Source organism: Chiloscyllium plagiosum, unplaced genomic scaffold (assembly GCF_037043375.1).
Source record: "Chiloscyllium plagiosum isolate Xiang-an unplaced genomic scaffold, Cpla_swu_hap1 HiC_scaffold_42, whole genome shotgun sequence".
Classification (NCBI taxonomy): domain Eukaryota; kingdom Metazoa; phylum Chordata; class Chondrichthyes; order Orectolobiformes; family Hemiscylliidae; genus Chiloscyllium; species Chiloscyllium plagiosum.
In genome coordinates this window covers 18,885,970-18,910,640 of record NW_028270180.1, presented here as the reverse complement: position 1 = coordinate 18,910,640, position 24,671 = coordinate 18,885,970, and the positions used below count along the sequence as shown (strand labels likewise).

Below are 24,671 nucleotides of genomic sequence, written 5' to 3'. Positions count from 1 at the left end.
GAATGCCGACTCGCAGAGCGCTTCAGAGAACATCTCTAGGACACCTGCACTAACCAACCCCAGAGCCGAACGCTTCAAGTCCCCTGCCCACCCTGCTGAGGACATGCAGGTCCTGGGCCTTCTCTATCACCACACCCTAACCACCTGACGCCAGGAGGAAGAACACCTCATCTTTCCCCTCCGGACCTTCCAACCACACAGCATCAATGTGGACCACCTGATCCCAGTTCCAACTTTCCAACTCTGCATCATCCTCATGAACTGTCCATCTTCCTTCCTATCTATCTGCTCCACCATCCAAACTATCGCCTTTACTCCCAAGTCTATCTACCTATCCCATTCTCAACTACCTTCCCCATAGCCCCAACCACCTTCTATTTATCTCTCTACCCCCTTGGCTCACAAGCCTCATTTCGGACGAAGGGCTCTTGTCCGAAACGTCGATTTTCCTGCTCCTTGATGCTGCCTGACCTGCTGTGCTTTTCCAGCACCATATTCTCAAGTTCGGAAGATACATTAACTCTGCTTTTACGACACAGATGCAACCAAATCTGACAAGCACTTCAGCAATTCCTGTTTCTGTTTCAGATTTCCAGCACCTGAAGTTCATTGTTCTTGGTTTGGTGCTTTGATTTTACTGTCTACGGGCGTTAACTTGCAGTGCCCTTTATAATGACATATGAATGGATACGTTTAAACCTTTACGCTTCTCTATCAAATGAAAATACCCATGGAACCAACCTTGTTCCTCTAAGTAAAATGCGCAAAGTCACCTTGATATTAAAATTAATTAGGCATCCACAATTTTGCAATTTTATGAAGTCAGTCAAACAGCTACTTGACTAGCAATCATGCACGCAGTTCAGACAGTTACTTGTTGGTAACTACAATGTTAAAAAGTTAAATTTGCGGCTTTGGGCTGTCAGAAATACATAGTCATAATATTGAAAAGCAATACTTTGCACTTACTTAAAGATGAGATCGTCCACATCTGTTAATGTTGCTCCAATGCTTTTGAGTAAGATGTGGAGGGACTGCAGTGGCACTGCTTCCTGCTTTTCTTTACTGGACTCATCTCCTCCTGAGTCGAGAGATAAACTTAGATGCAACTGTTTAGAAAAAAAAAAGATTCTAACTGACCGCACCCACACCTGAGTAGAGGAGTCAATACCAGAACCAGTATTCTTGTTGCCGGCATGGTATCATACTCAATACAGTTTGAAGGTTTACAGAAAACTGTAGATGTCTTATGAACTAAATTCATTCATTGTTTCTCAAGTTCAAGATATGCTTTCTCTGGAGGGTGAAGATGAGGCAAGGCAGGCACTATAAGAGAAAGTAGGCTGCAATTCAGGAAATGAGAGTCTCTCTATGAACATAATAGCAAATAAGAAAAATAGGCCATTCGGTCCTTGGAGTCTGCTGCCCCATTCAAAAAGATCGTGGCTGATCGGATTTTAACCTCGAGACTACATTCTCAATAATCTTTCATCCCTGTGGTAATCAAGGATGTAATTCTGTCATTTAAATTTTTTAGCAGATTGTACATCCACTGCCTTTTGAGGAAGCAAATTCCAAACTGTTTCCATATTGAATGACTTAATGACTCTCAACTCAGAAAAAATACTTCCTCACGTGTTGTAAATGGCTGTGCCGTTATTTTTAAACTGTGACCCCTAGTTCTGGATCGAGACTTTAGATTTGATTAAAGAATACAATGAATTATGGGATGTACAAGAAAAACTACTACATATTTATATAAATTGTCAACCCACCATTAATTTTCCATACAGCAATAGGAAGTCAAATCAGAGCTAGGTTTTATTGTCACGTGAAGTCACACAGGAATACAGGAGTACAGGGAAAAGTTTACAATGTTGCCATTCCCAGCACCATCTTAAGTACAAGGTACCTCGGTATAAATTCTGGGGTAGCAAATAGAAAAATAATGAAATACATTACCAGTTCAACATGACAATTCTTCTCAGCATAAAGTAGTCAATATGAAAAAGTTAAAAGTTCCAAATTATAGTCCTTCTTTGGCAATGGGCCTGCAGTCTCGCCATGCTGGCCTTTCCCTACGAGGGATCAATCTCTCTCCTGCACTGGATTCAATCCTTTACTAAGATAAAATTACTTCACAAAAACACCAGCAAGCCTGAAACCATTTTGTATAGCAAAGTTCCAGAGATTTTTTTTTTTTTTAAACTTTAGTTGCTTTTCATTCAAGAGATTACTCAACTGATGCACAAAAGGTGAACAAAGCCAACAGATATCACAAAATAACAGTCTCAACTTGGCTCAGTGGTCAGCGGTCGATCTTGTATCATTCATTCCTGTTCATGTTTACACAAAGACAAAACAAATCAAAATATACTTCTGCCTGCTTTCTAAGTTTATGCTTACAGCATGGACCCTCTGGTCACGTTTAACTGGAAAAATCACTGTACATTGATTACAATGGAAGGAAATGAAAGCAAACGAACAGAAAGTAATTAATGACACACTTTCAAAAACTTGTGCAAAGATTCCCATGTGGTAGTGAAAATCAATCCCACTACTTCTGATTGAGAGAATTAAACATTTCCCTAGACATTGCAGCTAAGAACCATTACAGCAGGTATGCATGGAATGGAAAACAATGATAAATGAAGTACCAAAATACAGAACCACTGCTCCTTTTACTAAAAGGATCTGAACAGATTCTGATATGTAAACAATATTAATTCCTTATTGAGTTTGAAAGAGAGCTAAACTACTTACTTTGATTGGTGAAATATGGAAATACTCAAAAAAGCTAAGTCTTGAAGCATCAGTCATTGATGTTTCCATCAACTCTGTCTTTAGGGCTTCCATGTCCTTATCTATCAGATTAGTCTGCAAAATAAAACCAAAGTATTTTAAATAATCCAAACAGACCCAGCTGTGATTGAATTCATTTGCAACAATGAGCAACAGAATTGTCACAGCTGAAAGAGAGGCCATTCATCCCGTCACATAGGCACTGGCTCTCCAAATGAGAGAATCACTTCATGCCTTGCTCCTGCCAATCTCGCATTCATGTTAAGCTGATATTTTAAGTTTTCCAGTGACAATGGCTATTCTACATAGCCATTGTTTCCTGAAGAAGGGCTTATGCCCGAAACGTCGATTCTCCTGTTCCTTGGATGCTGCCTGACCTGCTGCGTTTTTCCAGCAACACATTTTCGGCTATTCTACATAAGTGAGCTTGAAGACAGGAGTACATGTTAGTCATTAAATTTTCTTCAATGCATATCTGTAAACTAAAGCTATATTGATACTTGATTAGGTAAATAGTCTCATCAAGTTTACACTTTCCCCGTGAATACATGGGTTTCCTCCCACAATCTAAATACTCTGGATTGTGCAGGTTAGGTGGATTGGCCATGCCATATTGCCCAGTGTCCAGGGCTGTGCGGGCTAGGTGGATTAGCTGTGGGAAACGCAAGGATAGGGTGGCGTGGGGTGGTGGTCCAGCTAAGATGTTGTTCAGAGGGTCAGTGTGGACCCGATGAGCTGAAAAGTCTACTTCCGTACTACAGGGATTCTATGATTCCACGTTGCTTACCAACTGAAGATGCTTTTTGTGAATGCTGTTTCTCTAAAATGGGATGTACTAATACTGGGAAATGCTTCCATCTGCATGGGTAGCTCCAAAATGCAGTAAAGGAGCATCATCATATCCTTACTGGACGATGGGCTGCTCTCTCATTAGATAGAAATGATCAGTGGCAGTTTAACCTGACAGGCACCCCCGCTCAGTTGAGATGGAGTGTCCTTCTTGGTAAACTCAGTGGGCACAGGAAATGAACCACTGTCCAGCTAACTGAGCTATATTTCTTCACGTGAAGCAGGACAGTAAAGCTGAATACATGACTATGCAAAACTTCACGACAGAACCCACACTCCACCCCTCAAGGTTAATTTCTTTTTAAAAAGCGAAGAATAGGATAAGTATTGAGTACTTCACACAAATATCATTGTTATGCAACACAGATGGTAATCTTTCATGTGCCTTAAGTGCTGTATCAGGGCATTGGACTGGATTTGAATAAACTCAATGATTTATATTACATTTCCCAGAACATTCTTTGAACTATCTTGCATCGAGTAAATAAATATTGTCCAAATGCTCCTTTAAATGTAATTTTCATTGATTTCTTGTCATGTCTTGAACTCTCACATTGCTGGAATACACCTCAGCAATCATTAATACATAACTGCTGGACTTTCAGAGGCAAGGCCAAGTTGATCTTTACATCATAAAAATCAAAAGAACTGCAGATGTTGGAAATCAGAAACGAAGAAAAGGGAAATTGCTGGAAAGGCTCAGCAGGTCTGGCAGAGGTTTCAGGTCTTTAGGTCAGAACTTCAGTTCTGAGGAAGGGTCACTGAACCCGAAACATTAATTCCGATTTTTCTCCACAGATGCTGCCAGACCTGCTGAGCTTTTCCAGCAATTTCTGATCTTTACATCAAGAAGGTAAGATAAAAAGGGGGGGGGCATGTGATCAGGGTCTGTATAGGAAGTAATTTAGCTGCTAGGGCTTGTCAATTCTTTGTGCAACAAGTTGTGAAGTATAATAACGTAAGACAATGCACGCTCTTGGATTAGCAAAATACTTTTAGAAGCTGAAGGCAACTACCCAGAACCAGTTGGTAACACATCAAGCCCTATTGTGAATCAACAGCATTTTTATTGACCTAGATTTAACAGTAGCCTAAAACCATAATGGGAGGAAGGGTGGGGTACCCATTAAGTGGGAGTAAATTGACCCGCAGCACGAACAAGTTCAGATTGGAGCCAACTAGCATTAGGCAATCACCTGAGCTGCATTTATGAACACTGCATATGACTATCACTCCATTAAACTGGTCAATTATAAAACTGTTTTTGTTACTAAACTGATACAAAAGTTTCTAATAATAGAACTCATGATTGGGCAATGAAACCAACACCAATGAGTAAAAACATGACAATAACAGGCATTACCTTTTGAGTCACTGTCAGAGGATCTGATGCGGAGGTAAACAATGCTATAACTGCACTGAGAAATCCTTGATCGATCTTCACAGCCATTTCCTGAATCAGGACCATAAAGTATCTAGAAAAAAAAATACATCATAATAAGGTAATGACATATTTAAAGACTTGAACAAAAGGCACATGCATTCCAAACAAGGCATCATTTCAAAAACATACAAGTACATATCACCACTGGCCTTTTAACTTCTTGTTTCCAAAGAGATTCTAATATGGCACAAGTGATTAGTAGTACCAGTGAAGTTTACACTGTGGTCCTGCCTGCATACTATTCAGCCAACACCTCTGATAGATCTGTCCTGCCAAAGGGAACAGGGTGCACTGAAGGATAGCTGGGAGTTTGGAACACTAGCTGAGAGGTATAATTCAGTGAGAATGGCTGGCAGCTTTTGTCTAACTATCTGAGGGGCAAAGTTGCCACTTGACTCCAGGTTATAGTCCATCAGGTTTATTTAAAATCACAAGCTTTCAGAGCACTGCTCCTTCGTCTTTGTCCACTCCAGTCCAACACCAGCATCTCCACAACATACCTGAGGGATTCCCAGCTCTGGTGCAATTCTTAGCAGTGGGATGTGAGCAAGAGTGGGAAGGTTGGTGATAAAGCAGGAAGGAAAGGGAGTTACATGCTGTGAGGTCTATCCAGTTTGCGTATCGGGGCAGGCCCCCAATATCATGGCCTCATTTTGTGCTTGCCAGGATTTACCTGTGTCTGGTCACCATCACTATTTGTTATGGTGTTGCTTGCAGTCTCGGTATGACTTCCAAAGATGCTGGGACTGCACGAACTGTTGGCCAAACAGACTGAGAATTGGACTTGCTTCCACTGAGGAGCAGATGTCCCAATCTCTGCTTGTTAACGTTACCACAAGTAACACAGTTGCTGGGGAGCATTTTTTAAAAGATCATTTGCAATAGGCAAGCAATATACCCAACCCCCAGTAAAATTAGAACAGAATACAATATCCCTTATTGTCACGTATACAGGAATGCAGTGAGAAGTTTTTATTATGGTTGCCTATAATGACACTATCTTAGGTACAAGTATCTAGGCATAAATCTTGGATACAAAAGAGGAAAAAAAGGAAAAGTCGTAGCATTCCCTAATTAAGGCCACGTTCTTCTCTTTGGAGGTGGTACATTTAGTTTAATTCTTAGTGAACTCTTGAGTGTCTTCTGGACCGTTACTGAGTAGTTAAAAATCAACCACATTTCCATTGGTCTGAAGTCACATGTAGGCTTGATCCTTGGATAAGGACTGCAGATTTCCTTCCCTGATTGACATCACTAAACTAGTTTTTTTTTAAAACAATCCAGTAGTTTCATGGTCATCATCACTGAAACTTGCATTTTATTCAAGCTTTATTAATTGATGGAATTCTATTTGAAACTGGCGTTTCTGAAGTTGAAGTCTTGCCCTCTGGATTGACAGTCTAATCTCCTTCAAAAATGGAACCTATTTCAACTCATTTACTCTATCAAAACCTTTCAGGATTCTGAATAGATCTTGTACATCTTTGTTTAGCAAGGGGAATAACCCAGGCACCCCAATCTCTCGGCAATAACTGAAGTCCCTCAAACCCTGGTACCATTTCGGCCAGCTCCATCTGAGTTCTCTCCAAGGCCTTTGAAATCCTTCCTAAAATCTGATGTTCAGAGTCGATCACAACATTCCAGTGAGGTCCCAACCTGTTATGATCATCAAAGGTTCTGCAACATATTTCATTCCACATCTGGGCCTGACCCCAAATCCCAAAGGACGGAAGTTCACAGTCTGATCGCACAGTCCTCAATCAGAGAGGACAATCTCTGGTCTGCACCTGCAACTGCGTTTGACCCCCAGTCACCAAGGATGAATCTGATGAACAGCTTGACTCTACCGGTGCGGTGTTTGATGCTTATTAATAATTCCTAATAGCTACGATAATTTAATAATTTTCTAATAATCTAGGTACATTAGTCTTAATGGAAGTAGCACTGTTACTAGTATGAAGAAAAGATACTCACTTGAACTGCATAACTTGACTGTGTTCATTAAATCTTGTGATGATGCTTATATCTACAAATGGTTTTGGTTCTAAACAGAGGACACATAAAACTATCAGCATGAGTAAATGATTGTAATTATAGATAATAAAGTATTGATTCACTTGATTACTGACCTGAATCCAAAGCAATGGACTTCGGAGGTGGTACTGGATGGAAAGCTATTGGAAATATTGCACCAGGCAACTGGTTATCAACCTGTAACAGAGAAATTGCTCCAAAATTCAACAGAACTATACCTTGTACTCCAAAGCATCAAGACTTTAAACTGTTTATTTTTGCTATCAGTCATGAATTCTCAGTGCAGATTCTCTCAGTTTTACAGCACCTTATGACTGTAGAGCACCTTCTGGTAGTCTTTCTACAGGAAGGATGTTATTAAACTTGAGAAGGTGCAGAAATGATTTACAAGGATGTTGCCAGGACTGAAGGGTTTAAATTATACAGACAGACAGAGCGAATAGGCTGGGTGTTTTTCCCTGGAGCATCGGAGGCTGAGGGGTGATCTTATAAGGGTTTGTAAAATCATGAGGGGCATGGATAGGGTAAAATAGACAAGCTATTTTTCACCAAAGAAGAGCCCAAAAGGATAGGTTTCAGGTGAGGGGAAAAAGTTTTAAAAAGGACCTGTGAAGTAACATTTTCATACAGAAGATCACAATCTTTCCAGTGTGGAAGCAGGCCATTCAGCTCATCAAGTCTACACTGACCTTTTGAAGAGCATCCCACCCAGACCTACCTCCTCCACCCATCCCTGTTACCCTGTATTTCCCATCATTAATCCACTTAAGCTAAATGTCCCTGGATACTATGGGTAATTTCCCACGGCCAATCCACCTAACTTGCACATCTTTTGACTGTAGGGGGAAACCCACACTTCCAAAGGAAAACCATGCAGACACAGGGAGAACTTGCAAACTCCACACATATAGTTGCCAGAGGGTGGAATTCAAGCTGGGTCCCTGGCGCTGTAGGACAGCAGTGCTAACCACTGAGATACTGTGCTGCTGTGCAGGGTGTTACAGGTATGGAACAAGCAGCCACAGGTGGAGGAGATGGCTACAATTACAACATTGAAATGGCATCTGGATGGGTAAAATGAATAGGAAGGGTTTAGAATGGGTCAAATGCTAGCAAATGGGACTAGGTCAGATTGGGATGTCTGGTTGGCACGGATGAGTTGAACCGAAGGAGTCTATTTCCATGCTGTACTACTCGAAGTACTTCATTCTGTTTTCTAATCCCATACTCCTTTTCCCAAAGGTTGGAGACATGCCCTTCTTAATGAAAAGTTCCAGAATTAGCATGCTCCAAATCCCACTCACTTGCGTGTCTCATGTAAGAACACCTAGGAACAGGAGTAGGCCACTTGGTCCATCAACCTTGTTCCACTACTGAATAGGGTCATGGCATGACTCCTTTCCACTTTCCCGCCTGTTCCACAATCCTCTACTCTGTTGCTCAGCCTTGAAAATGTTCAATGCACCAGCCTCAACTATTCTCCAACGTAAAATTCCAAAGATTAATGACCCTCAGAAACAAAATTTCTCCTTATCTTCATTTTCAATGGGACACCTGTTATTTTTAAATTAGGCCTCAAGTTCAAGATACACCAAAGGAAAACACCCCCTCAGCCTCGAATCCAATCAAGCCATCTCAGCATCTAATATGTCTCAGTTAGACTATGTCGCATTCAACTGAGCTTCAAAGCTCATCTCCCTAACTTGGCTCAACTATCATGTCTGCTGCAGGCTCTCCAAATGAGCATTGTGATATACTGTAATTCTCCTGCCTTTTCCTCCCACTCTTGCACATTGTTTTTATTGAATTAATCATCCAATCCCTCTTGAGTGTCTCAACTAAATGTGCCTCCACCACATTTCCAGGCAGTGCATCCCGGTGCTATTGTGCGCAAAAGATTTTTCTCATACTGCAATTGCTTCTTTTGCAGATCATGTTAAATCTTTGACCTCCCATTTTGGATCCTCTCAAACAGTAAAAAAAGAAATCCCGCACATCTACTCCATCCAGCACCCTCATTATTTGAAATCTCTTAGCCTTCCTCTCTCCAAGAAGAGTCCCAGTCTCTCCAATCTATCCTCAAAACTGCAACTCCTTATACCTGGAACCATTCACTTATATTGCTTCAGCACTCTCTCCAGTACATACAGATCATTCCTATAGTACGGCATCCAGAACTGGGCATAATATCTCCTGAGATCTAAATTATCTTATGCAAATGTTTCTTGGTCACTAAGTACATGGAATTATTAAGACATTAACTGGATAGAAACTTTGGTTTTCCCTTTGCTTACTCTGTTATTGTCTGAAGGTGTGGACCAGTGCATGTGTGTCTGATCACCAGTGACCTTTGCATTCAAAGAGTGCACCTCTGCAGTGAGTGCATATAACACAGGATAAGCCCATACTAACAACAGAACATGACCAGCTGGATTACGGACATATGAAGTGAAGCAAAAAGCTACAGCAGTGCTTCACAAACTATTTCCCAACGTGACCCAATTTTAGCTCACCACCACTTTCAAGAATTATTTGAAAAGCAACAAAATCTGATCCTCCCAGTGATATGCACCTCACAGCCTATTAAGGCAACTCCTGAAAATTAATGTTCCCTCAGAAGTCAGCAAAAACAAAACACAACCAGGATAACAACATTCAGTCGGTTCTGTATTGCTAAAGCTAGACATTTTATAAAAGACTTTTTTTTCCATAGAGTCAGAGAGATGTACAGCACCAAAACAGACCTTTGGTCCAACTCGCCCATGCCAATCTGATATCCTAACCTAATCTAGACCCATTTGCCAGCACTTGGCCAATATCCCTCTAAACTCTTGCAGTTCATATACCATTCAGGTGCCTTTTAAATGTTGTACTTGTACCCGCCTCCACCACTTCCTCTGGCAGTTCATTCCATACATGTACTACCCTCTGTGTGAAAAAGTTGTCCCTTATGTCGCTTTTATATCTTTCCCCTCTCACCCTAAACCTATGCCCTCTAGTTCTGGACTCCCCCACTCCAGGGAAAAGACTTTGTCTATTTATCCTATCCATGCCCCTCATGATTTTATAAATCTCTGTAAGGCTACCCTTCAGCCTCTGATGCTCCAGGGAAAACAGCCACAGCCTATTCAGCCTCTCCATATACCTCAAATCCTCCAACCCTGGCAACATCCTTGTAAATCGCTTCTGAACCCTTTCAAGTTTCACAACATTCTTCTGATAGGAAGGAGACCAGAAATGCATGCAATATTCCAAAAGTGGCCTAACCAATGTCCTGTACAGCTACAGCATTACCTCCCAACTCCTGTACTGAATACTCTGACCAATAGAGGAAAGCATATCAAGCGACTTCTTCACTATCCTATCTACCTGTGACTCTACTTCCAAGGAGCTATGAATCTGCACTGTCTTGCACTCTTCAGGGCAATTCTTAAGAAGGCCAGCATTTATGCTGCATGAGAGGAAATTGCTGATCAGTCAGCAAATGGATTATGATTGATAGAGGCATTGAGACATGGATAGTGCTCCAATTAATAGTGATTGACACTTAACTGACAGGGTTTAACCTTTCAACGAAAGAGGTTGTCTCTAAGTGGTCAAGTTGTCCATTAGGTTATTGAACACTAAAGACGCAATGTTTCAATGATATCGGGCATTGGTTAGACTCCATCTCAAAAACTAAGTGCAAATTTCTTGTTTCAGGAAGGACATAAATGCATTGGAAGTGTTTCAGAGCAGGTTTACTAATGGTTGAACAGAGTGGGCTCATTTCCAATGGAGTTTAGACAAGTATAGGAGACCCGATTGAAGTGCATAATGTGCAGAATGGCCTTGACAGACAGATGTGGAAAGGAAGTTTCCTCTTGTTGAGGAGTTCAGAACAAAGGGTTGACCTTTGAGAACAGAAATGAAGGAAAATTTTTGTTTCTGCGGGCAGCACGATTTTGAAATACTCTACCTCAGAATGTGGAACTGAATAGATTTTTGTTAGGATCAAAGGTCATCAGGAGTAGATGGGAATGTGGAACTCAAAAAACACACATCAGCCACGATTTTATTGAATGGCAGGGGAGGATTGAGTGACCGAATGGCCCTTATTCTGCTCGTTTTTCAAACTTTCCTCATAAAACATTTTAGATTATCAAGCAACTACAGATTGCCTCTGAACACCATGTTGCACCCACATCATCTTTTAATTTGCCAAATATTATGCACAGCCTTGTAAGCCATTATCCCTTAAACTGAGGTTGACTATTTTTAAATGCCCAGCAGATAAATTGAACATTTAGTTGCACTCTACTTAGGATATAATTGCCTTTACAAAACACATTCACAAACATAACAAGAACGAGGGAAGCCCACGCAATAATCTGACAAACCAATGTACATTACCTGCAGCCAGTTCAACTGGGCACGCAAACTCCTGTGATGAGCAGACTGCTTAAATTCAACTTGAATGCCAGATAAAAAGTTTCGCCTAATGCTCAATCGCTGAGGCAAACGGATTTGCATAACATGAAAATTAACCTAAAAACACAATAAACATGGAATCTCAAAACAGGAAATTCATTGCATCACCTGAAACAGTTTTCATTATACCATCTGGTGCTCTATTACATTATATACAAAGGGATAAATAAAATTTAAAAACAGCACATAAGAAAGATCCAATTTCCCGTGATGACTGAAGATAGCAGAAATGCTCTGCCATTTGCCTTTTAAATTGTGCAGAGCTCTTAAAACATCAAGTAGACTTGGATTCAGCCAAGGCACAGGAGGGAAGGAAAGAAAAGTTGTATTTGTTTTACTCCATTTCCACCATTAGGAATACTATAAGCTTGTTGCATGATGATAATTTTGCTTGGTTGTGAACTAATGGCATTCACCTTGTTTGAACTAATATCATGAGACCTAACAGAAAACAGCTCACCAAAGATGACAATCTTGAAAGTAAACAACTTTCTAAATGCTTACCAATGCTGTTGTTGAAGTGGGGCAGTAAACAAATTTTATAAATGTTAATTATGTGAACATTCAAGGAAGGGAGCAGCAAATCAAAATCATTAAGATTTTGTTCAGTTTTGGAAATGTCAGTAAATTGAGTGGAAGCAAAGAGAAAGCTTGAATTTCTGGTAAGATAAGCAACTTCACAGTCATGAGCTGGCAGGTCCATTGGAACCTGATCTTAATAAGACCATCCATTTGCATGTTACCTCCAAGTTACTGTCCAACTTGATCCAGTGTTCTCCAGCCTTTTCAGTCCGGTGTGTCTGGTAGCTCTGTTCCAAAAGATTGATGTGCTTTTGACTAAAGGGCCTCCATCGTTGCTTCCGTTTCATTTCCCAAACGACTCCAGAACTAAAGTTCCAATGAAATACCAGTTAAAACAAGGAAAATGCAAATCTAGTATGCAAAGATTATTGAGAACAAGGATAATAAGGAGTCCTCCATCTCTTCATACATCAACCCTCTTTGTTAGCCACACTTAAATCCCGTCTCTCTCCAAAGACTACTGAGATATGCGTCAGCTGGAATGGCTGCCATTGTTAAGTTTTGCTACAATGGTTAAGCACAATGTTTTGGTAAACATACCTGCTGGACTTGAATTCTTGTTTAATTTCTACCTTTTCCAAAACTGTATTTTGTCATTTGACCTTCCCATCACAGTGATTAATAAGACTTTTTTTGACGGTTCCTACTGTCAAGCTTCTGAAGCCAACCTTCTGAAGTTGAAATGAGAATGGCACAGGAGTATAGATTGATACTGTAGCACGTTCCTCCGATGTTCTTTACAGGCTGCACATTCCACATTTAGACCTTACAAATGTCTGGCTTCTATACTAAATTGTAACTTGGTTCATGATTCTTGACATGGATTCTGAAGAACCAAATATATAAACCAACTGTGACTCAACTATTCCATAAAGTGTTAATAAGGCCTTGCCATCCTGAATCCACACTTTCCAAGCGATCACCTGTTAATCTCAAAACAATTTACAATTTGCCTTAAATTAGATGTTAAGCTTACTGCTCGATAGTTGACACACACATCCCAAACCTTTACCAATAAGTTAGCTTTAGATATATGCCGATTCCAAAGATTTAGAATTGTTAAATTCAAAGGTCTAACATCAAGATCATTCTTCTTTTTGAGCAAGTATTTTGAAAGAATCCAACCTTTTAAAATCTATTGCCATCTATAAGCTGCTTAGTTCCTTCTCCTTTGCACACAGACATTAGATATGGGCTCTTCCCTTCTTCAATAAGAGTGATCTGAAGGAACTACTAAGCAATTAATTATTCCTTGACTGCAGTTTTAGATTACTTACATGATTAGATTACTTACAGTGTGGAAACAGGCCGTTCAGCCCAACAAGTCCATACCGACCCGCCGAAGCGCAACCCACCCATACCCCTACATTTACCCCTTCACCTAACACTACGGGCAATTTAGCATAGTCAATTCACCTGACCTGCACATCTTTGGACTGTGGGAGGAAACCGAAGCACCCAAGGAAACCCACACAGAGAAGGGGAGAACGTGCAAACTCCACACAGACAGTTGCCTGAGGCGGGAATTGAGCCTGGGTCTCTGGCGCTGTGAGGCAGCAGAGCTAACCACTGTGCCACCCAGTTGTGCAACATTTTACATAGACCACAACTTTTATTTGGCATGTACATATTTCTTAGCAAACATAGTAGGTTTTTACTTGGTTTTATGTACTTCTAAAAAGAAATTGCTTTTTTACAACTTCACAACACCATTGTTTCCTGAATCATTGGAAATTTGGTTTACAGCATTTTCTGCATTTCAAATTTATAGCATGTGTAGTATTTTGCTTTTATTTATGAACATCTCATCACCTTCAAAAGGTTTGTTCATTTGAACTTCCAAGTCTCTCCACTCCTACACGCTATTAAAATTGCACTATATACTTGATATTGTTTCTCTTTTTTCTGCCTTCATTCCAAAATATATTTCAGCATTTGAATGCTTTAAATTTAGTCTGCCGTGCTCCTATCCATTTTACCAGTCTTTGATCTTCTGCATTCTACTACAATGCACCTCACAGTTTGTGTAGTCTTTGAAAATGTGCCCCCATATCCAAACCCAGAAAAGTTAACATTTCTTAAAATTAGAGATTTGTCCCAATAACTGCTCAGAAGACACAGTGCACTCCAATTTGAAAATAATCTTATTCTATTCACATTACCACTACCCCTTCAATCCCACTGACTTCATTTCTTCTACCATTCATCTTAAAATCCTTTTAAAAGTCCATACAAATATATTAACGCACTAATATAACTGCCCCCTCCATACTTTCACTGAAGACTGGAGTGTGAAAAATGACTTACCTTTAAAAAAATTAGTGTATTATTAACTAACGTGTGGTTTTTTTCTGAATTAAAAAAATTCTTACATATCTGGTCTTCTGCTCACTAGTACGAATAGTGAGTGCAATGTCGACAGATTAAGGCATTTGCCTTAATTAATTGGTTCATAGGTCATCCCTGCACTTGCTAATCAGCTGTTGACACTTTACTCACAGCGTCTGACACTTTTGATCACCTGCAGAGACTTATTATTCAATTTGTCGACACTTCACTCACTATTTGGACATATCTGTTGACACACTTAATTACCTGGAATTATCTTGCCATTATATCTTCACCTATATACAGCATTCTGCATCTGCGTGCTTCCCTCTACTGCACTTGATGAAGGAGCAGCGCTCCGAAAGCTTGCGATTTCAAATAAACCTGTTGGATTATAACCTGGTGCCAGGTGACTTCTAACTTCGTCCAACACCAGCACCTCCACCAGAAAAGCACAGGTCCATTTTAACACCACACAGGGGAGGACACAGGACGCAGTACATCAAACTCTGCATAATTTGCCTGGTAGAGGGGGGCCTGGAATTACTCCTGATCTTGTCATATGTTTGATGCAATGGTTTCAGTATACGTACTTAAGCCTGTATTTGAACTGCTGTAATGAATACATTACTAGTTTTGTAAATCAGAAGTCTGTCAATGGGGGACTGATTGGAATGACACAAGAGTTTTGTTTTTGATTTAAACTTGTAAAAACTGCATCAAATTAGGGTGCATTCGTTTCTTTAAAAACGAGCATTTTCTTTTCCTCTCCACATTCGTTTGGAATCCCAAAGCAACATTCACCCTTGATTACAAAAGCAAGTGTCAGTGAACTATTTGCTGTAATTCAGCCCCATTTAGTCCTCAAATCAATGCCAAATACACACTTTTACAAGGCTTTGTTCGCCAAACCTGAGCTGATAATTTTTTGCTAACATACTAGCTCTGAGGAAGAGTGCAGCTCCACAGCAAGTTAATGCCGTGGGAGGAGAACCACCAAGAAATAAAAACAAACGTGAAAGGTCTAAAATATCCATGTGAACAATAAATTCACTCCTATTTTTTCAAAGTGAAATTCTGTCATGGTTCCCAAAACAGTAACACACAAGAAATGCATTACAAACAGAAGCACTACTCTTTTTTTTTTAACAGAACATAATGGAAAAGATGGATAACGCTCATTGTCAGTTTTGAATCATACACTCATGATCTAAACATACAGTGCTGAATTTAATAGCCGTAGCAGCAGGTCAGTGTAGTTAGGTACTGGCAGCACTTCAGTCTCAGTAGTGCAGCTGGGATTGGTCACCATGGCCGGAGCTACAGGACACCAAGAGCAATAGCATCCATGGATGATACAGAGGACAGGGCAGTGGAGTAGGAGGAGCTCTTCTGCGAGGGTGCCCTGACACTGACTGCTCTCATGGGGTACAGGATACCTGATCCTCAGGACCTGTCTTCTTGTAGCCCTCTAATATGGTGCAGCCCAACAACCCTGCTCCAGCACCTGGTACAAGTCAATGGCCACCCAAATGGCTGGAACTTGTTCCCGAGAGTGTAGGAGTTGAGGGGTGACCCTATAGTGTTTATTAAATCATGAGGGGTATACATAAGGTGAATGGCAATTGTCTTTTCTCTCAGGTCAGGGATTTCAAGACTAGGGGGCATATTTTTAAGGTGAAAGGAGAAAGATTTTAAAAAGACATGAGCATAGATAGTGTGCAGAATGAACTTCCAGAGGAAGTGATGGATACAGGTTTCGTTACAACATTTCAAAGACATTTGGATAAGTACATGACTAGAAAATGTTTGGAGAGATATGGGCCAAGCACAGGCAGATGGGACTAGTTTAGTGTGGAATTATGGTCGGCATGGACTGATTGGACCAAAGGGTCTGTTTCCATGCTGTATAACTCAATGTCTGAACTGGGCTAGGGCCATGAGGCCAATCTCTACTTTTCCCACCATGACTTTTATTTGGGGTATGCTAGGATGGCGCAGGCTTTCCACATTATTTCCATATTTTTTGGGGGTGGGCGGCCGACAGAGGTTGAAGAGAAGACAGAAAGAAGGGGAATGATTAAATTCTATCCAGTGTGTACAGCACAGCCTCTCCAATTGGTGCACTCCTCAGCTACTTGACACTAAAATGCAAGTCCTGATTGTGTTGCAAGGCAAACCTTTTACCTTTTCATCCATTGTGATAACTGTACAGAATTAAGTGCTCACACTGGAACAAGATCAGTTTAAGTGAAGCAAGTATTCATATCCATGAAAAGACCAGGAATATATTTTATATCTCTTGTGGAATCACAGGTAAATTGATGTTTGTCCACTCAGGCCATGATGAGACTGGGATCCAAAGACTAACTTTCTATGTTTAAGATACTGAGTTTAAAGTATAGTGGAGAGGCGCTCTATATCATTACTGTCAATTTAATCCTGTAAAATGTTTTATCATATGTAGGGAAAAAACAAACTAAGGTGAGAATGGCTGTCAGAAAATTTAACGTGATAGTAACTAAAATGTTAACTTGAAGAACAGAAGTATGACATAAACATTAATTTTAAAATTTTAAAATAAACATTATCAAAAGTACACATTGCACATTCCAAAAGCAACATGCATACATCACATATACTAGTGTAGATAATCTTCTAATTTCCTATGCAAAATCCATCACTTATGTCAACATGACAAAAGTTCTGTTGACCAAACTCTGACCTTGATTTGGCTGATTTTCTCTCTATGCTTTGCTTAAAATCAGAATATTCCCATCAGCTATTGCAATCATGTGTTTCATTCAGCTCTCTTAACATTGCATAATTTTGATTGCATTACTCCCTCTTTACTTCAGCTGTTAAATTGCCTCATCATGTGTCCTGCTGAGTTGTGTCAAAACACACCAGCAGTACAGATATTAACCTTCGCCAACACGCAACCCAGAGGACAGGTCTCCTCATCTACACAAGTGTTCATGATACGTTCAAAAGAGGAAAGCATGGCTCAACTTTAGACCATTTGTGTAATCTTATTTTTGGTATGGATGATCCTAGTTTTACTAAGAAAATATATATTGAGCGAGTTGCCTTCCCATTGTCAATTAGTCCCACTCTCTGCATGCACAGTCAAGGCTTAGACAGACAAATGCGTATTGATCAAAAGTGTGCCTTAAAAAGATAGGAATTGCTACTTGTGTGTGTCTTTGACTCTTCCCCTCTCAAAGGAAGGTTGTGCATGCAAAGTAAACTATAGTGTCTCTTGCACAGTCACCAGTGGAGAAAAGCAAGGCAGAAATGCAGCATTTCTAATTGTCACAGATATGATGTGAACTCATTCTTACATGCAAGGATCAATGCTAACCTGCTTGTGAACCAGTGCTGCTGAGCTACTGCATTTCAAAGATTGTGCTTTCATACAAACTGCACAAATTCTTCCCAAAAAAATGCATCATCAAGACATTTTGTCTACATTACGGGCGGCATGGTGGCACAGTGGTTAGCACTGCTGCCTCACAGCGCCAGAGATCCGGGTTCAATTCCAGCCTCAGGCGACTGACTGTGTGGAGTTTGCACGTTCTCCCCGTGTCTGCGTGGGTTTCCTCCGGGTGCTCCGGTTTCCTCCCACAGTCCAAAGACGTGCAGGTTAGGTGAATTGGCCATGCTAAATTGCCCGTAGTGTTAGGTAAAGGGGTAAATGTGGGGATATGGGTCGGTTGCGCTTCGGCGGGGGCGGTGTGGACTTGTTGGGCCGAAGGGCCTGTTTCCACACTGTAAGTAATCTAATCTAATCTAATCATTACCATACAAGACAACGCAAGATAAGAGAAAAACAATAGGCATTACAATAGGTGATGTTCTCTGTCAGTTTGATAAGTGACCTGAATTCAAAGCTTAGATAACACACGCTTTTACGTATTTTCTTCAGACTTCATAAGACCATACATCACAAGCAAAGATGAATTAGGATTAAAGGTAGGCCATTTGGCCCACTGAACCTGCCTGGTTTTCACAGCTCATCTATGTGTGTTTTGAATTGCTCATTTCAATCCACCTCCAAAAATCTTTGATTCCTTGACCGAACGAGAATCTGCTACCTTCACCTTCCAATATTGCAAGTATACCTCCACTGTGTTCTACGGTGGAGAAAGGGAGAGATGATGGTGCAGTGGTAAAGTCATTGAACAGCTACTCCAAGAGGGTCAGGCTAACACTCTGGGCATATGCATATGCACGGCAGCTGGTGGAATTTAAATTCATTTCATCCTTCTGGAACTGAAGGCTAGTCTGGGAGTGATGGTGTCCGTGAAATTATCATTGGTTGTCACACGACATGAGAAAACATTCACTGAGTCTCAAAGCTGAGAAGACAGGACATTTTACACTGTAGTTAAATTGTTTTGGTAGACATGACTTAAGCTGCACTTGAAACTAAGCCTCACTGTAACCTTTGAAAGTGCTGGCTTCTTTCCCTGCGTAAAGTAATAGGAGAAGCTGCTCTCCTTGTTTGTGACAGGCTGAACACTTACCAACGGCAAAGCATTGATCAACTTGCTGGAATAAGTGTGCTAATTACTAATAAATCAAATCAGGAATTCAGGAGCAACTTCATTAGCCAATGTGTGTAGTGAGAATGTGGAGCTCAATACCATAAGGAGTAGCTGAAGTTAATCACTTTTTTAAAAATTTAATTTGTAGGATGTGGGTGTCGCTGGCTGGCTAGTATTTATTGCCCGTCCCTGATGTTTTTAAACGCACTTAAGGCAAAACTTCCGAAACATTTTCCCCCTCTAGTTCAAAACTAGAGGGCATAGGTTTAAGGTGCAAGGGGAAAGATTTTAAAGGGACCTAAGGGGCAACTTATTCATGTCGAGGGTGGTGTATGTATGGAATGAGTTGCCAGAGGAAGTGGTGGAGGTTGGTACCATTGTGACATTTAAAAGGCACCTGGATGGGTATACGAATAGGAAGGGTTTGTGTGATATGGGCCAAATGCTGGCCAACGGGACTAGGTCAGATTGGGATGTCTGATCGGCATGAACGAGTTGGACCGAAGGGTCTGCTTCCAGGCTGTATAACTGACTATCTCAAAGAGGGCACCTCTGACAGCGTTTCATTTTCTCAACAGTACCAGTTGATTATTAGCAAGATTTATAGTTAGTCTTTCATCTAGAAAAAAAGTAGAGGCAAAATGTAACAGTAAACAAATTGTTTCAGCAATTCAGCAGTCAGAGGCAAAGAAATTAGAAAACTTCAAGATGTAAAATTAAATTGAAACCAAGATGCGAACAAGATGGCAAATATTCCAAATGACTTATGCTAACTCAAGAACAATATGTCCTTTCTAATGACTCAGATGCAAAATTAACAACTTGATATTAAAATTCAATATCAGACATCTTGAAATGGCTAATTATTTTAAAAAATTTCCACAAGGTACTCATTCCAATTCTTACAGATAAAAAAATAGTTTTAGGTACAACCAATAAAGTGGGAGTTATTGGACAAAGAGGAAGGTAGAATGGAATCAGGTTGATCTAGTGCCAAATATGGATTCAAAAGATATATCTTTAGGGTTGAAAGGATGACCTGGATTCTGCACTTCGGCACAGTGATTCAGTGGTTAGCACTGCTGTCTCTCAGCACCAGGATCCCAGGTTCGATTCCAGTCTCAGGCAACAGTCCGTGTGGAGTTTGCACATTCTCCCAGTGCCTGCATGGGTTTCCTCCCATAGTCCAAAGATGTGCAGGTCTGGTTAATTGGCTATGCTAAATTGCCCGTAGTGTTAGGTGCATTAGTCAGAGGGAGATGGATTTGGGTGGGTTGCTCTTCAGAGGGTCGGTGTGGACTTGTTGGGCCAAAGGGCCTGTTTCCACACTGTGGGGAATCTAATATAATCATGAAGGGATCATGAACAAAACAAGGCTGCATTGTGAATATCAAATAATACCAAACCCACATCAATAAGCACAGGGCAGATGAGTTTCAGATGACATATTCACAAAGCATATAAGCAGGCAGATTGCCTGCATTGGCATTGTGAAGTCTAAAGATGACAAAGGGAGTCATGAGGACAGCTGAGGTCAAAGCTGAATCAGATGGATGTGAGAGTACGCAGTCTTTGTGATGCTAACAAGAAAACTCATTTCATGTCAAATATGACAGCAAGGCTGCAAAAAAGCTGGTTCTGCCTCAGACTCTTCCAAGGGAGAGGAGTGGAGTCAGCGGCAATAGAAGAGAGTTTGGAGCAGAGACAATGGATGTGGGCTTCTCATTATTAATGCAGAAATTTTTTGTGCACCCAATACTGGCTATTGGATAGAGTGGGATGATTTGTCAACACTGTAGGTGTCAAGAGAAATGGTACTGAGGTAGAGCTAGAAGTTGTCAGCAGACAATGAAACAAACAACTGATGTAGTTGAGGTGAAACAGGTAGATGAGAAGTGGTCAGGGATCAGAGGGAAATAGATTTGCATTTAATGAACAATGTTAACAGACAAAAATGAAACAAAATCCTGAGGAACTCAGTGCCTAAAACAGTCAATTCACGCACAGCAACAACCAAAGCTAATAAAAATGCTGAGCCATGCACCCAGTGCTGTCGGTGACACGTTAGAGGAACTTACGACAACACTATATTCTGAAAAGACCACTTTAGCTATGTGTCCAATTCTGGACAAAAATGCACAAGCAGCCATTTGGCAGTAGTGCAAGCTAAAGCCACATGGCCATTCACCAGTGTTGAATGGTTGAGCCATAACTGATCATTGAAGTAACATGTGAACAGAAAACCAGAAGTTGGATACGAAGTAAAAAAGGCACCAAAGTAGCAGCTTCGGGGTTTTACAGCATCTGAGATGGTGTGGAAAAGGTAAATCCAGAAAACTATTTCCAAGCAAAATGCAAAAGCAGGACAATGGGATCAAGAGTTAAGCTATCAACAAGGAAAAAATTAGGAATGACAGCCAGATATTTTTAAAACACCAATATTGATTTGTTTCAACTATCATAATGCAGTAAAAATAATGTGGATTGATGCTGCAACCAGTCTTGATGGTTGGATGAATTAATACATACTGAATGGCCTTTCATCTATCAATTCTGTTGCATTCAGTGAACAGTCTTTACAAGTGGAAGTATTACCAATTGAGCCAGACTAAATTGCAAAACTGCTGAATCAAGAAGATTACGGGCTTGAAGTAATTACACTGAGTTCAGGAGTATTTAGTTCACAGAACTATCACAATGCAGGAGGCAATTCAGCCCATTATTCCCTAATGCAATCTCCTGCCTTTTCCTCCTGATCCCAGCACACAGTTTCTATCCAAATAATTATCCAATGCCCTCTTCAATGTCTCAATTAAACCTGTATCCACCATATTCCCAAGCAGTGTGCATTCCGTGCCCCACCTATTTGCTGTGTGAAAAAGGTTTCTCTCATGTCATCCTTCCATGTCTTCTCATTATTTTTCCTTTTATGAGTGGTTACTTCCATCACATTTAAGAGGTGAATTCTTTAAGTTGTATTTCTCTTCACATATATTATAAATTTTAATGATGGACTTCCTGCTTCAATATTATTCAGTATTATTATAAAGTGTCTCTCATTAAACTCCTTAATGTGTTATTTGTTAGCTTTTTATCCTGAGCAAGCAACACCTCCTGCAGTTTTACTTACATTGCTTAATTCAAAAAAATGAACAAAAACAATTCAGAATATTTCCTGACCAGGTTACTCACCTTTTTTGTCATAATTTCTTTAAAACACTTAAACAGCAAAAGTAAATAGGAAACTTACCTGGTAATTCCTATGTATGCAATTTCCTGTTTGCTTTCATTGTTAACAAGCGACAGTCCAAGGCTGTGAAGTGAAATTGTAACTCCCATGTCAAACTGCATCAGATCCTCAGCTTGCCGTGCTTTAGAAATAACTGCAACATCTTCAGTGAATACCAACACACGCTGTCGGCCATCAAGGAAAGATACCCAGTGAATCTGATTGTTGTTTTGCCAAAGAAACTGCCCAAACTGATCCTGGAAAACACAAGTTATTTTATCAATGAGATAAACGGGATGGGGGTTTGGTTAGAAAGTTCTTCAAGTTGCTTGTTATGTGGTAGCCTACATGGAAACAAGATAATCAAAATGAACTAACTTTCCTCTACTCTGCATTAGGATAACAAAGACGAGAACAGAAAAAAAGATAGAAACTTGTAGAATTCAGCCTGTGCTGTTACATCCATGACCTTTTTTGGATTTTCGAGCCAGTGCAATGATAAATCAAGTGTCTGGTTCATTCTACATTCCCGAGTACATGGCTTTCCCAAGAGATATCACTTTAGGGCAAAGTTTTATGGAGAAGGTGAGAGAGTCAGAGTCAAAAAGTGCAGTGCTGGAAAAGCACAGCAGGTCAGGCAGCATCCGAGGAGCAGGAGAATCGACGTTTTGGGCAGTACATGCAACATCACCTGAAGCTGGAAATGTTTTTATAACTGCAAATAAATGCTCACTCGCCAATCTCTAGATTCCCTGAAATGAACCACTCAACTAATTGTTTCATAAATTTGCTAAGCAACCTCAGAAACCACCCCTAAGTCAATCACACTTGTGTGGGATGAGAGTCACAATGGCTGGATTGGGTAAGGGAAACTAGGTTTGCATGCTCAAGTGCAAGTGATGGGCTTTATGACCAAAAAGACACATTCATAAACATTTTTGCGGTTACAGTTTTTTAACTCCAGATTTTATTTCAGATGAGATGAGAACTAAACCTCTGGAGTGTTAGTCCACTCCACACCATTGGTTAGGTATGAAGAAATCAGAGTAGGAGGCAGCTAAACAACTCATCACTATTTAATGAGATTCTAACTGAACGTGCACATCACCTCCACCTTGCTACATACAACAGTACAACATAGGAATAGGCCATTCGGCCCACCATGTCTGTACCAACGACGGTACTAGTTTAAACAAATCCAATCTGACTGCACATGGTCCATATCTTTCTCTTCTCTGCTTGTTCATGTATGTGTCTAAATGCCTCTTAAACATGGCTTTTGCATATGCTTTTACCATTTTCCCTGGCAGTGCATTCCAGGCACCTGCTACTTTTGCGTTGAAAAAAAAACCTTCCTCAAAAATGTCCTTTAAACTTTCCCCCTCACACATTAAACCTATGGTCCTTAGTATATGATATTCCTCACACTGGGAAACACTGAATATCCACCTTATACTCCTCATAATTGTATATATTTCTATCAGGTCAGCCCTCAGCCTCTGACACTTGGACGTAAACAATCCAAGTTTGTCCAACCTCCCCATAAAGCTAGCACACTCCAATGCAGACATCAGCCTCAAAGCTCTTCTGCACCCTCTCCAAAGCCTCTACATCTTTGTTATTGTGGTAAAAACCTGATGAAGGGCTTTTACCCGAAACGTCGATTTTGCTGCTCGTCGGATGCTGCCTGAATTGCTGTGCTCTTCCAGCAACACTGATCCAGAATCTTTGTTATTGTGACTAACTAGAACTGTGCACAGTACTCCAAACATGGCCGGATACAAGTCTTAAACACTTGCCAACTTTTCTACTCAATGCCCTGTCTGATGAAGGCACGTACCTTATCCACTTGTGTTGCCACTTTCAGGAAGCTAAGAAGTTGCACTTCAAGATCCCTCTGTATATCAATGTCCATAAGGATCTGACCATTTACTGAATACTTTCCTCTAGCACGTGACCTCCCAAAACGCATCACCTCACAATGACCCAGACCAAACTCCATCTGCCATTTCTCTGCTCAACTTTCCAGCTGATGTATCTCCTGCTGGATCTTTTGATATCCTTCCTCACTATCAATAACTCCATTTTTTATAATATGCAACTCAATAATCAGACCACCAATATTTTCATCCAAATCATTTACATATATTATAAACAAAATTCCCAGCACTGATCCTTGTGGAATATCAATGGTCACAGGTTTCCAGTCAGAAAAAACACCCTTCCACAACTACCCTCCGTCTTTGGCCAAGCCAATTTTGTATCCAATTTGACAACTCACCATGGATTCCATGCAATTTGATCTTCTGGATCAGCCCACCATGGGGGATCTTGGCAAATGCTTTAGTAAAGTCCACGCAGACAACATCTACTGCCTTAACCG

The 24,671-nt window shown here is 40.5% G+C and overlaps 1 protein-coding gene across 5 annotated transcripts in view; it reads right to left on the bottom strand.

Annotated features, from left to right (window-relative positions):
• vps13c (vacuolar protein sorting 13 homolog C) overlaps nt 1-24,671 on the bottom strand; it is a 287,267-nt gene that overhangs the window by 27,307 nt on the left and 235,289 nt on the right. For all 5 annotated transcript variants that reach the window (XR_015754174.1, XM_043680595.2, XM_043680591.2 and 2 more), the window contains 8 exons: nt 22,310-22,545; nt 12,343-12,487; nt 11,522-11,656; nt 7,225-7,306; nt 7,070-7,139; nt 5,015-5,126; nt 2,764-2,877; nt 970-1,109 (listed from right to left, as the gene is read on the bottom strand). Coding sequence is in view for 4 of the 5 variants with exons in the window: in XM_043680595.2 (XP_043536530.2) it covers nt 970-1,109; nt 2,764-2,877; nt 5,015-5,126; nt 7,070-7,139; nt 7,225-7,306; nt 11,522-11,656; nt 12,343-12,487; nt 22,310-22,545 (1,034 nt within the window). In the remaining variant the exon portion in view is untranslated. The remainder of the gene's footprint in view (nt 1-969; nt 1,110-2,763; nt 2,878-5,014; nt 5,127-7,069; nt 7,140-7,224; nt 7,307-11,521; nt 11,657-12,342; nt 12,488-22,309; nt 22,546-24,671) is intronic.